The 13,728-nt window shown below is 32.7% G+C and overlaps 1 protein-coding gene across 1 annotated transcript; it reads right to left on the bottom strand.

The window, feature by feature from the left end:
• Window positions 1-2,307: 2,307 nt before the first annotated feature.
• Window positions 2,308-9,285, bottom strand: LOC133314750 (ribulose-1,5 bisphosphate carboxylase/oxygenase large subunit N-methyltransferase, chloroplastic). Its single transcript, XM_061516274.1, has 15 exons — window positions 9,058-9,285; window positions 8,823-8,932; window positions 8,471-8,534; window positions 8,255-8,365; window positions 8,095-8,154; window positions 7,715-7,822; window positions 6,835-6,904; window positions 5,612-5,652; window positions 5,466-5,546; window positions 4,869-4,904; window positions 4,036-4,119; window positions 3,771-3,904; window positions 3,150-3,238; window positions 2,854-3,002; window positions 2,308-2,592 (listed from the first exon to the last, which is right to left on the bottom strand). Exons 1-15 carry the CDS (start codon window positions 9,181-9,183, stop codon window positions 2,449-2,451), a joined length of 1,407 nt encoding a protein of 468 aa, XP_061372258.1. The 5' UTR covers window positions 9,184-9,285; the 3' UTR covers window positions 2,308-2,448.
• Between the last annotated feature and the right edge of the window lie 4,443 nt (window positions 9,286-13,728).

The following is a 13,728-nucleotide window of genomic DNA, read 5'->3' as shown; positions in this document are numbered from 1 at the left end:
GTTATTAACAATAAATTTTACAAAATTTACGTTAATAAAGTTATCAAAATAATAATTATATTGTTATTATTTTAAATTTGCAAAAAATCCGAAAAATTGGACAAATAAAATTTACTTACTATATTAATTATTATTTGACTAATAAATTTAATTTAAATTTTTAAGTTATTGATAATATCATTATCAATTATTACATAATAATTATTATTTATGATGCTAATTAATATTTACGTAACGTGAGAATAGAGATGGAAGACGGATATATCTTTTATACTCCCGATATTAAATATTTGATATATCATTTATTAAAATTAGAAAAAATAATAATACAATTAACTATATCTATTATGATCTTATAATACAGAAGATTTTTTTATGGAAGAGGGATTAAAAGTTTGATTCAAGATCACGATCGCAATCATTCAAAGAAAAATCAATAATTTCTTAAGATGGCAAAATCATAGTGTTAAGAAAGAACAAATTAGTCAACGATTTTTCTTTTAAGAAGTTAAAATGAACAGATAAGTCAAGTTTAAACTTTAAATAGTGTTAATAATAGATTTGAATAAAAAAAAAATATAGCAAAATAAGTGATAACAAAGTCGGAGAGAAAATTTACAAGAGAATTTTGATCTTTTCCATATATATAATTAAAGTTTCGTTGCACCGTAATATACATTAGGTGGCCTTTAATTAAATTGATTTTACATTCTATTATATATAATGATGGACTTGGAAGATTCTTCTGGTAAAAGGGCGGGGAAAGTTGACAACTAACTTGGCAGTTTCGTTGCAAATTAACTTGCATTTATTCGACTGGTCAAACCTTACATAAATTATAAAGAAGTGTGGATATATATAAATAGATATAGTTCGCTTTTTCTGCAGTTACTACAAATAAGTTATCTACAGTAATATTAATTTATTTCATGGTTATTATAATCTTATAATTATAATTTTTTAATATTTCAATCACAAAATAACGTCATTTTAGGAGTAAATGCAAATAACTTATCTGCAATAATTGCAGAAATATTTTTCTGATATATATATATATATATATATATATATATATATATATATATATATATATATATATATACCACAAATATTCAATACAGGAGACAATCATGTTTGGGACAAGTTTAGAATTAAGACTTTAAACCTCTTCTAAAGATGATACTGATGAGAATTAAACACATATTCTCACACCATTTGCTCCAGCTCACATATGCCAACTGACCTACTATAATTTGATTAATATAATTTTTTTTTTTTTTTGTAAATATTATTATAATTTCTTTTAAATGATGCATATAATTATCATTTTATTTGGGACACATCATTTCAACTAGTAACATTCTTATTTGTGAGAGGAGAGAAAAAAGAGAAGTAAAACCCACCTCTCTTTTGTGTGTAGGAACTTAACTTATCTAATATAAAATCAGAGAAATATAACCCTTTTAAGAAGGGAAATCATTTTCTCATGCTACATAAGAAAAATTATTTCATGTAACAGAGGCAATATTACAAGCGGGACCCACAAGCAAGAGGAAAGAAAAAAAATAGGTAAAACTCACTTTTATTTTATGTGTAAGAACTTGATTTCTCTGACGTATGTAGGAACTTGATTTCTCTGACATAAAATGAGAGGAATACAACCCTTTTAAGAAGGGAAATCATTTTCTCATGCTACATAAGAAAAATTATTTCATGTAGCAGAGACAATATTACAAGCGGGACCCACAGGCAAGAGGAGAGAAAAAAAAATAGGTAAAACTCACTTTTATTTTATGTGTAGGAACTTGATTTCTCTAACGTAAAATGAGAGAAATACAACCCTTTTTCTCATGCTACAAGAGAAACATTATCTCATATAGTAGAGAGTCTGAGAAAATATACAAGCGGGACACACAAGCAAGAGGAGGAAAAAAAAAAAAAAAAAAAACCCACCTTTATTTTGTGTTTATAGCAACTTAACTTTTCTCACGTGAAATGGAAAAAATATAACCCTTTTAAGAATGGTATTCTTTTTGTTTTAAGATATTCCTCTACTTTAATTACAAGCTGCTATCTTAAAATAGAAACAATATTGCTCTTAAAAAATATATTACTCTGAAATCTTATTTACAAAATAGCAACAGAACTAATACATTTTTTAGATGTAGAAACACTTTATACGGGAAGGAAAAAGTAAATAATTATTTTTATATCATCTAATCCTAATAAAAACAATATAATAATTTTCTCAATTTTTAAAATAATTTTCTCAATAATAATTATTTTACTTTTTAATTCAATACCGTGTTTAAAGAAAAAATTGTGTGTGTGTGTGCCAGCGTTGAGGATATTGTTAACTGATATTTTGTTATATAACAAAAACCAAAAATATGCTATTTCCTACTTGTCCTTTCTGATAGTGCTGTGGTTGTAGCCATTAACTGATCATCAAATCAAGGAAAAGCAGTAGTTGTCCAACCAGGCAGAAGCGGATTTGAGAATGCGAAGCTCACCATGTAGGAGATCACGAGCCATTAGTCTTCTAACAGCAACTCTTTCACACATGGAGGGAGAATTACAAGAATCCAATGCCTGCACACAAGTGTGGAAAGCACATTTTATGTCCAATGTAAGAACAATAAGGTCTTTGAAGCAATTGATATAACATATGGAACATACATTATAATACTCCTTATATCTTTCATTAGATTACCTATCTGATTAAGTCATTGTGATACAAACGCCTACCCAAATACATTTTTGTCTCAAGTTGATACTAATTCGGTTGCCATCTTGTTTAGAGGTTTAACCAACCATAAAACTAAATATTAGATAAAGTCCTTAAATCTTTACCATAATAGTTGCATTGCGCTCCTCAATTAATTGAGTGAAAAATGATGACAACATCATGTGTGCTTGAATCTCTTTGTTGATATCCTGTAGAGGGCGTCTAGCCATCCGACCATCATTTTGTGCAGCTTCCATCATCAAATCGTTAAGTTCTGATAGTTGATCAATAAAAATTACAAAAAGTGGATGCCGTTAGGTATAGTTTATTTAACAAGGGTAAACTTTTTTTTTGGTGGGAAGCTTTGTAACCAGTATTGCATTACAAAAAAAAAAACAAAGAAACAAGATTTTATGCGCACCCTGAGGAGTGGTACAAGAAAGAACACGAGCAAGTGCACGAAGTGATTGTGGAAGACCCTTTCCTTTTCCCCTAGCAGACCTCACTTCCCTATGTGATCATAGCTCCCATCAGATAGCCAAATACTGGCAAAGTATGCAAGAAACATTTTAGAGTAACACCATATCAGGATGTCCTATATTATCAAATTTCAAAAATATGGAAAAGGGTTACAATATTTAACAACCATATTCCATGCAGCGAGACACATAAATCCCAAGGCAAAATAGTTAGTTAAAGATATCCGTGCCCAATATATGTAAAAGTGAACGGAATGTGATAAAGAGAAACATTGAAAACAGATCAAAAGTAACATTGCAATTTAACCGTTGAAGATCAGTAGGTGGGGTTGTACGTGCCCAATATTGGTAGACAAGGGAAGGGAGAAGCAAATGATATCGATTTGTCTGCTGAAAGTAAGCACTGAATTCAGGAGCATTGAGGGCAATTTGGACTCCCAAAGCAGAATCATTTTTCACATTGGTCAAAAGACCCCGTTGCCAAGAATCAGTATACAAAAATAAGACTATAAATATCTAGATAATTCTGCATGACAAATAAAAAAATAGGGATCAGTGCAAACTTGATTGTGAAGGAATTCACAGAGTACTTCAAGTCCTTCATATCTCTGTTTGGAGGCACAGAGTTTTGCTGCAAGAGTTCCAACTTCATGTCATGCAGTGGATCATGCTTAGGTATATCAAACTGGATCTGAACCTGAGAATGGTTAGCATTCTCAATCAGGATAGCTGGTTTAATCATAACAATAATAAAGCAACAAGCCAGAGGAAAGGAAAAACACATCATAACACATTGTATTCCACTTGAAATTCAATTGCAAGGAATACCTGATCATAAATGTTTTGCGGAATTGTAAAACCAAAGTCCAGCATCAATGTAGCATTTGAAAACTTTCCATAACTTATTAGTACCTAAAAAAAAAAAAAGAAGAAGTAGAAAACCCTCAAAACACTAGGTGACAAATTTTACAAATTGATAATCAAAACTATGACAAGCAATTGAAATATCAGATAGTTATTCAAAACAATACGACGGAGAGATGGATTAAAAAATAAAAAATAGCGAAGCTATTCAAATCCAGAAATCTCATATTTAAGTTAAAGTAAGAACCAACTTTACTTTTTTTCTCTACTCAAAAATATTATAAGATAATCCTTTGAAGCTCACTAAGAAACCTATGGGGCTCAAAATGTCCAGAGCCAAATAGTGAAACTTAGCTTTCTTCTTTAAAGTTTCCAGTTCAAAATGAAAAGGAATTCCTTCCTAAGCTCTTATTATTGAGCTATTTTAGGAAGAGCATATGTAAAGAGTTGCTAACGTGTTTGCATTGACTAATAAATGCTGATATTTTAACTTTGCAATTGCAGTCAAGAATATTTCAATTTATATCTTTTTTCAACAAAAAATTTCAGGAATGATATAGAGCACAGCACAAAATTCAATGCAGTGTTAGTTGTTTAATCATTTAAGAAATAAAAAGAATCAGTGGTGAGTTTTTCAGGAATGATATCAGTGAAGGTTGTTTAAAGCTCGAAACTAAATTTTCACAAAAGATTCAAGCTTGCAGAATACAGAAAAGTAAGCACAACTTCATTATATAAGTTTATTAGCACAAATGAGACAAGAGACGACATATAGCTCCAATAAAGTAGTATATCACCTGTTCACCAGGAGTATAGTTACGATCTGCCGTAACCTGCACATATTTGCAAAAATTAAATTAAAATCTAAGTGTTAGAATATCTTCAGTTCTCATAACATCTACATATTGTAGAATTAATTACTATTAAGGAGAAAGGTTAGGTGTAGTTTCCTTATTTGACAAGGCTCAAGAGTCTTATTGTATTGGGCTTGGGCTTGTACTGGTAGTATTATACTAGTACTTTACCTTATTATAGAATAAATAAATGTTAGTACTTCGCATTTTTTTTAGTAACAATAATGTTTTATATTTTATACACATTAAAATATCAATCCCATATAACATTATTTGAGTATCCCTTCTCTCTTTTCCTCCTCCAGGAAAATTCCGTCTTGTATGTTCTAGAGATGGCATAACAAGAAAATTGTGCACAACATATGAGAGATTGAATATGATAAAAATGAATTATTAATGTCCAAGACCATGACAATGAAATTTGACTTTCATGTATTAGAAAAAATAAAAATAAAAAAACATGTTTGGTAACCATTTTAATTAGACTCCAATAACCATTGATAGATTAGATACAAGTCAAAAGAGAGAGAGAGAGAGAACTTCTGAGCATTGTTTGTCCTCGTCACTCATTACAATTGCTTCTGAAATCCCATCATGGTTTAAAAAATCTGCAAATGGAATCTATAAAATATTTCAGAAACTAATTATGGGTAAAAGAAGAAGAAGTCTCAGTACAGTAGCAATACCAGAGATAAACCCTTTGTGCTTCCCCATGCTCGAGAACCAACTGGTAATTTGACATTAAAAAAATCAAAAGAATTATGAATTTTCATATTCAATGCAATATAATGATAAATAGGTTTATCAGCGCTTTTCATTCAGTCTGAGTAAAGATACACAAGAGAAAAACATATGGAATTAGGATGATCGGGAAGGTCATATCATCCATACAAAGCCAAAACAATGTAGAACAACAACTGAACAGAACAAAATTAAATGACTGAGACTCGGAACTACTAAAGTGGATAATCTATCAAGATACTTAGCCTTGTTTGGCTTCTGAACTGACAAGAAATCATTAGAATTCATCATATTGATTACTCAATGCCAAACAAGACAACTAATTTTGAGTTCCAACAGAACTTAGCCAATATATATATATATATATAGCAGGTGGAAAGAAATGCATGCGAGTAACTTGGTGTCCAAAAATTGAAAAAGTTGACAACAGCACGTTGACACAAGTGCATTTGTTATATTAACAGAACTGCTACCAATAGAAAGAGAATTGAAAACTCAAGTTGATTATAGAATGACAATTCTCTAAACTATTCTGAATACATGATAGAATCAAATGTTTGACAGAATGATAAATTAAGCCAGAAACTAGGAAACTATTAGGTCAGTTTACTGATTGAAAAGTCAGATAAATCTGGAATGTGGGTGAGTCAAGACACACAAGCAAGGAGTGAAGCCGGTAGTGAGTGAGAAGATACAAATAAATAGGAAGTAAATGAAAACTAATTATTAAGAATTTAGAACAGTAACAAATTCTAAAGCTCTCTTTGAGGTTAAACAAATGATGAACTTAGCAAAGATATACAGAATAATCAACACATAATTAGCTACATTATTGCCTCCAAAGACAGCAATGGGGTTAGGGCACTTAACTAAACAAATTACAACTTAACAAAAATAACTAACCAAAAAACAATTATCTACAGCTACCTTCAAAAATAAATTATATATGTCTATATGATTATCAACACATAATATTCTTGTCACGTAAGCTTATTGTAGACAAGTTTATCAACAACAAAGTATAACAAAAAACAAACAACCCAAAAAATTCGTTCAATCAAGCTTATTTACATGCACTTCCTCTATCTCATATATAAAGATCAATTAAAAATTTAAAATCACTGTACTGTATACTAGGGAAGTACAAAATTTGAAGTGATTGCTTTACCTAGTGTGCAAGCATGCATGAAGTCCTTGTAAGTAAAATCTCCAAGACTTTGACAGAAACATTCAAAAACCTGAATTAGAAGCACAAACTTGGTCGGTCATAAGCAGTCTCCAAAAGCTAGAACATTCAATAACTATCTTTCAACTCCCAAAGAATAACAATATAATATATATAGATAAAATTAGGGACATGCCACATTAAGATATGAAATAACACACCGAATAGATCTATGGAGAGAAAGAAAGAGAGAGATCCTGGTTGAATGTTCATAAGTGAATTAGTCTTATATATTTGTCTTATTTATAATGTGAGTTGAACTAATTTCAATTTGTTGGATTGTTTTTCTCAAACTATTATATATTCTAATCCACAATCTGAAGCCCAACTTGAATAAGCTGGAGCAGCCAAGGCCAAGCAATAGTATAATCAAGCTTGTTCAGTTAAACAATGCCCAGCCTGAGATTTAAACAAGCTAAATTTTGTGCACAAGCTTAGCTCTTTTATTGATGTCATTCACTCAAGATTTAGTAGCCAAATTGATTTATATAATTACTCAAATGAGACTCAATACTCTGACCCAGTTAAATATTGCATTGTAAGAAAACATTTAATTTCTTCATTTAGATAGAAAAAACCTTCACATGTTTTATATAAAAAAAGTAATCTCTTCATCATGACTTAAGAGATGCTAGAATTCTAAAGAGTTTTCTGGATTCTAATTAACCTCCATTTTGTACCAAGGTTTCTGATCCTAGTTTATTTCCCCTTCACAGATGAAAGAAACATTGCCGTCACATACTATACATTAGAATAAAAATTCAAACATAAATTGATTGAAAAACAACTTGTATATTAAAAATTAAGCATCCAAAGTACTCACAGGGCTGATTGCCGAAAAGTCCTTTTCAATTTGAGACTTTTGGTTAATAGTTTCCTGATAAACTGAACTTTGATGAATCATCTCCAACTCACTTTCATTCCAAAATATCTAAAAAAATCGAAAAATACCCACAGTAAAGATCTTCGTGATTCTTATTCTCTGATAAATGTAAACAATCCTTCAAACAGAAAATTATTATGAAAAGCATAAGAATAAACATAGATTAATTATTTCAAAGCTTAAAATTGCACAATGTGTTCATAACTGAACTAGTCTGTAATTATGGGAAAGAGAAGTAGCTTATAGTAATACAGCATGTAAAAAGGAGCATTTTTACCAGAAAGAAATTATTCAAAATATTAAAAAGATAGAAAACTTGCCGTATTATGCAGCTCTCCCTGCCGTGGAAGACAGCTGATATAAGGATCCCACTCAGAGCCCTATCATAAAGACATAGATATTACAGATATATACTCCTAAGCTTCAGTATAGTTTCTACCGAGTGAAAAATTTGTCACGGGACCATGATGACAAGGCTACCTGACCCAATTTCTGCTCAATTAGAATAATAATGGCAAGTTTCGCAATATTTCCAACTTCCTCGGCGATTAAAGCTCTGATTTCAGGAAGGAGATTATCCACAGTTATTTGCTGCAAAACCAATTGTGAATAACATCAAGAGCAAGATGTCATTGTTATTGGTCAAAGTCATGTCATAACATAAAGTTCAAGTAAGATTTAAAATGGGAAGCATACCGCACTGAAAGGAACCTTTAAAATGCAATCTCCAGTTTGTATTATCTTAGAAGCAAACAGAGACCTAGATGCAAGCCACATATGAAGAAGTAATGACATTAGAGTTCATATATAAGATAAACAGAAAAAATGCTTCAACATTCCAATATTCCATTATGAAGAATCTAATCCTCAAACAACTGATCCCAAATTAACTGTTAATATTTCTTCAATAAATACCAAGTCTTTTTATCGAAAAGAAAAATAAGGTCATTTGCAGCAACAATATTCTATACTTGCACAATTAAAATAAAGCCTATTACTCAATGAGAGTGAACCTCATCAAACTCAATTAGCAGAGAAACCAGAGTACCTTCCGTATGAAGAATTCCCAATCGATAGCGATGACGAAATCCTAGAACCAGCTTTCCGCTCCAACCATGGCAAAAAATCGCTACAATTGTCGACCAAGTGGCCATAAACCTAGTACAAAGTCGCGTTTGGGTGAGAATGAAATGATTAAGAAAAAGGGAAGAAGAAAAAAAAAAAAAAATTGTATTTGAGAGAAAATTGTTAAGAGGGTAGAAATGGGTAAAGGGTTTTGGAACCTGGGGTGGGGCCAAAGAATAGAACTTGAGGCAAATGGGAAATGGGTGAAGACGATGAGACTGATGGGTGTTGAAAACGGCGTGCAGAGACCAAAGGAGGTTTGCAGTGCAAGCACGAAGTAGCATTGCAAATGCAGAGATTCGAGTATTAAATACGACGTCGCTCAGTCGTTCACTCTGCCCGACGCAGGCAACAATGGTGGCCTATCCCGAACTCCAGTTGCTCCTCCTCAGTCCTCAGACACTGCGAAACTTAACCAAAATTACAACACAATTTTTACCGCACTTAATGAAGATTTAATAGACAATAATTTTGATGACCGCATGTTTTAAAAAATCAAATTACATTTAAGGAGGTATGATATTTTATTACTAATTTTTTCTACTATCACTCCACTACCACTTTAATCACTATTTAATTCAAAAGTTATTTTTTTTTAATCTCTCTTCATTCAACTTTTCCTCTAATCCAATTGTGATTAGAGTGATAGTGAAGAGGTAGGATTCAAAAGTTATTTTTTTTTATCTCTCTTCATTCAACTTTTCCTCTAATCCAATGGTGAGTAGAGTGGTAGTGAAGAAGTAGGATTCAAAAGTTATTTTTTTTTTATCTCTCTTCATTCTTTTCCTCTAATCCAATGGTGATTAGAGTGGTAGTGAAGAGGTAGGATTCAAAAGTTATTTTTTTTTATCTCTCTTCATTCAACTTTTCCTCTAATCCAATGGTGATTAGAGTGGTAGTAAAAAAAATGAGTTGTAAGAATATCCTAACTCATATTTAACAAAGATAAAGGAGTTAATGTTTCTCCTAAAATTATATTTACTAAGTTCAAAATGAACTCATCTTGAAATTAGAAGATTAAAAATTATAATTATAAAAATTAAATAACCCTAAAGTAAATTAAAATTATAAAAATATCTTCTTCTTTTTAAATTCAAAACGACAACGACATCGTTTTAAGATCACTGAATGTAAATTATGTTTATATGAGATACATTAAATCTAAAACGACATCATTCTGAGTTCACTGGATATATAAGTTATATCTTTTTTTTTTGGTAAGCTAGATATAAGTTATCTCTATATGAGATACATTAAACCCATTTAATAATATCTTCTTCTATTATTATTTTTTTAGATTAATGTTTATCGTTAAGACATAATTTTATATTATATACACATAAAAATATGTGGAGTTTATATGTTTTTTTTTTATCTCTATTTTTCACATGATCTCACCTGCATTAATTTATGTGTACAAAATAACATCAGCTGAAACATTAATCTCAATTTTTTTATACAAACCGAAATCTAATAAGGGGCCGTTTGGTACACTGTAATATTTTGGATGACTAGGAAAGTGGAAGTGAAAATTTTTTATCACCACATTTGGTAGAAGAAAAACATAAAATTTTACTGGGTATAGTTTATTCTCTGGCTTCCATATTACACTACCGATTGTGAATTTTGATTACCATTTAAAATATGGTAATTATTTGTTCCCACGTCTTGGTTTGTGTTTCACAAATTTATCAGACTAAATTACCCTCGGTGCCCTAGCTAAATCGTCTTTAAAAGTTATGTATTACGAGGGTAGTTTCGTAAAATTTCATTATATTCTCAGCATTATTTTGTTATCAACCAAACAGCCCTTTAGAAAAATTAACCAATATTTTCGCTTATCAAATACCTTTTTCGTAACATTCCTAGAAATTCTTTTTCGTAACATTCCTTAAATTTTTTTGTTCCCACCGTATTCCAAGTAACTGTGATTTCCGAATAAAAAAAATATATTCTACAGTACCAAATGTCCCCTGAAATGAATCTACAATAGATTTATTTTACACATTTTATTTGAAAGGAGTCTACATAGTACCACAGGAGGAGAAGAAAATTCCCGACGATACCAACCATGTTATGTTCCTTTGTTGCTAGTCGATCTCTCTCTCTCTCTCGAGTGAGTGAGTGATTATAAATGCCAATTCAACTGACCCAACTTTTTTGAAAACCCCAGCACCCAACAACCAGATTCATCACGAAATTAAAATCTCCTCACCACAAGATCCATCAACATTGAGCTTAGTTCAACCTATGATCTGGAAAAACCCATCACACCAGCTTCTCCGTTTTGACACTGCCATGAAAGGGCAACAAGTACAACTATGAGGGTTCGTCTTGCCTCAACAAAGTTGATTTTGAAACAAATGGCCCAACGAAAAGTAACATAAGCAGAGCAATGAAAAAAAGCTACGTGCTTTGCGCTCGTTATAATTACATCGGCGTATTAACGTGGATAGGAATATCACCGGTCATAGCATTAGGGAATAGGGATCCATCCATCTCTGCAAAATAATGTGTTGCGGCCATTACCCACCAAGATACGTTAATTTTTCATCACTTTATTAGGCCACACACATATATGCATGACACAATCCTCTATTTCCACATTATTTTTGTTTTCGAGGAGTCTACTCCATAGATCGCCTCGATCAGTTTCACTCATAAGCCCATAAATAATTCTTATTATTATTCTACAAAATTTGATCAAATATGAAACATCGTGTTTAATAAATGATATATTATCAATACATAATGTAAATATATTACGTTAGCAGGTTATTAGTTCATCAATTAATATGTGTATTTTATTAACTATTAATTAAATCATTATCTCAAAAATTCAATGTTCTAGTTAATATTTTGTTAACGGTTTAGTATAATTTAAGTTTTTCCTGAACTTGTTTTTTTTTTTTTTTTGCCAACAAAAATTTGTCACATGGTTTCTACACCACTTGCCACGATAACATATTTGGTTTATAATGATTTATTTATTACTTAACAAAATATATGGATTAATTATTATTTATCACTTGATTATTTAAATTATTGGAAAATCTTCTGAGACAGAGGATATGCCTCTCATCTCGAACGAGGGATTAGTCTCATCATTCCTCTAACAGCAAAGCTTAATGCACAATGAGGGGATAGCCTTCGGGTCGTATTCCAAGGACAAGGTGACCAGAAGAGGTTAAATGAAGATACTTCCCGGTTACACAAAAAAAAAAAACAATTGTTGGAAATCGACAATCACACAGAATCGAGAAAACAGAAAAAGAGATAAGAGCAGAGAGATTGACACGATGATTTACCCTGGTTCACCCAATATAGGCTACGTCCAGCTTGTCTGTACTATATTCACCTCACCGCCACTCGTTACAAGTCTCTCGGTTTACAAGGCAAATATAAATAGGATTACAAGAAACCCTAACAGCAGCTATTCATGGGCCCAAGCCCAAACTGCTAAGAAAATTACAATAGAAACAGAGGCCTAAACATTACCTAGCCTCTACGGGCCCGGGGGCGCTGCCCCCCGGACCCCCGCCCGCTCACCTGGGAGCGGGACCCCAGTTGCCTTTCTGCTGACCCCGACAATTAGGGTCAACATCATCATGTGAAGTATGAGCCATACCCAACATTCTGCCACTTGGTGAATGCTTCACATGTTTCTTCAATCCCAAAGCATTTGTACACCATTCAAACTTCTCCGAAGTCACTGCCTTGGTCGGAAAATCAGCATTGTTGACCTTTGTGTCAACCTTCTCCAGCAATACAACCTTGTCTTCAATCTTCTCTCTGATGAAGTGGTACTGTATGCCGATATGCTTGGTCCTCGCATGGAAACCAGGGTTCTTAGCCAAGAAAATGGCGCTCTGACTGTCACACCCAACGATCATCTCTCCTTGTGCAAAGCCAAGCTCTTTGCACAACCTCCGTAACCAAATAGCTTCCTTAACAGCATGTGTCAAGGCCATGTACTCAGCCTCTGTAGAAGATAAAGCAACAGTGCTCTGCCTCTTACTCATCCAACTGATAGCTCCGCCAAATGAAGAAACAACATATCCACTTGTAGATCTTCTACTATCAATGTCACCTCCCCAATCAGCATCCACAAAGCATCTCAGCTCTAACAATGTCTGTCCCCTTGAGCCCCTCGCGCCTTCATAGCATAACCCAAGGTCAGACGTACCACGAAGATAGCGGAACACACGCTTCACAGCCGTCCAATGCTCATTTCCTGGCTTGGACATATACCTGCTCAATACTCCCACTGCTTGAGCAATATCAGGTCGAGTACAAATCATGGCATACATCAGACTCCCTACTGCACTAGCATAAGGAACTGACGCCATCTCTTCTTTTTCTTCTTCAGTCTTGGGACACTGGTCAGCCGATAACTTAGAACCAGTAGACATGGGAGTAGACACAGGCTTGCAGTCAGTCATCTTGAATTTCTTCAGAACATCTTCTATGTACTTCTGCTGACTTAACCATAATCTTCGTTTGTCACGCTCCCTCTTAATCTGCATACCCAAGATCACATTTGCAGCGCCTAGATCTTTCATTTCAAACTGCTTTGCTAGCAGTCCTTTAACAGTGCTGATCATTTTCAAACTGTTTCCAACGAGTAACATGTCGTCAACATACAAAGTTAGAATAACAAAGTCACCTTCTAACCTTTTCACATAAACACAGTGATCAGCATCACAACGGTCAAAGCCAAGCTTCAGCACATAAGTGTCGAACTTCATGTACCACATCCTTGGGGACTGCTTCAGGCCATACAGAGATTTATTCAGCTTGCAGACTAGCTCCTCTTTGCCTCTTGCAAT

The sequence above is a fragment of the Gastrolobium bilobum genome, unplaced genomic scaffold (assembly GCF_033153095.1).
Source record: "Gastrolobium bilobum isolate Gb01-03AN ecotype WA unplaced genomic scaffold, APGP_CSIRO_Gbil_v1 utg14977, whole genome shotgun sequence".
Lineage (NCBI taxonomy): Eukaryota > Viridiplantae > Streptophyta > Magnoliopsida > Fabales > Fabaceae > Gastrolobium > Gastrolobium bilobum.
The sequence above is the reverse complement of the archived record's forward strand: the minus strand, read 5'-3'. Positions and strand labels throughout refer to the sequence as shown.

Bases quoted from the DNA above. Each gene is read 5' to 3' on its own strand.
- LOC133314750 (XM_061516274.1), bottom strand. From the start codon at position 9,183: ATGCTACTTCGTGCTTGCACTGCAAACCTCCTTTGGTCTCTGCACGCC. The intron at 8,535-8,822 runs GTACTCTGGTTT...GCTTGCATCTAG, and splicing joins GGGAATTCTTCATACGGAAG to GTCTCTGTTTGCTTCTAAGA. The intron at 3,003-3,149 runs GTGCGCATAAAA...ATCAACTATCAG, and splicing joins TTCTTGTACCACTCCTCAGG to AACTTAACGATTTGATGATG.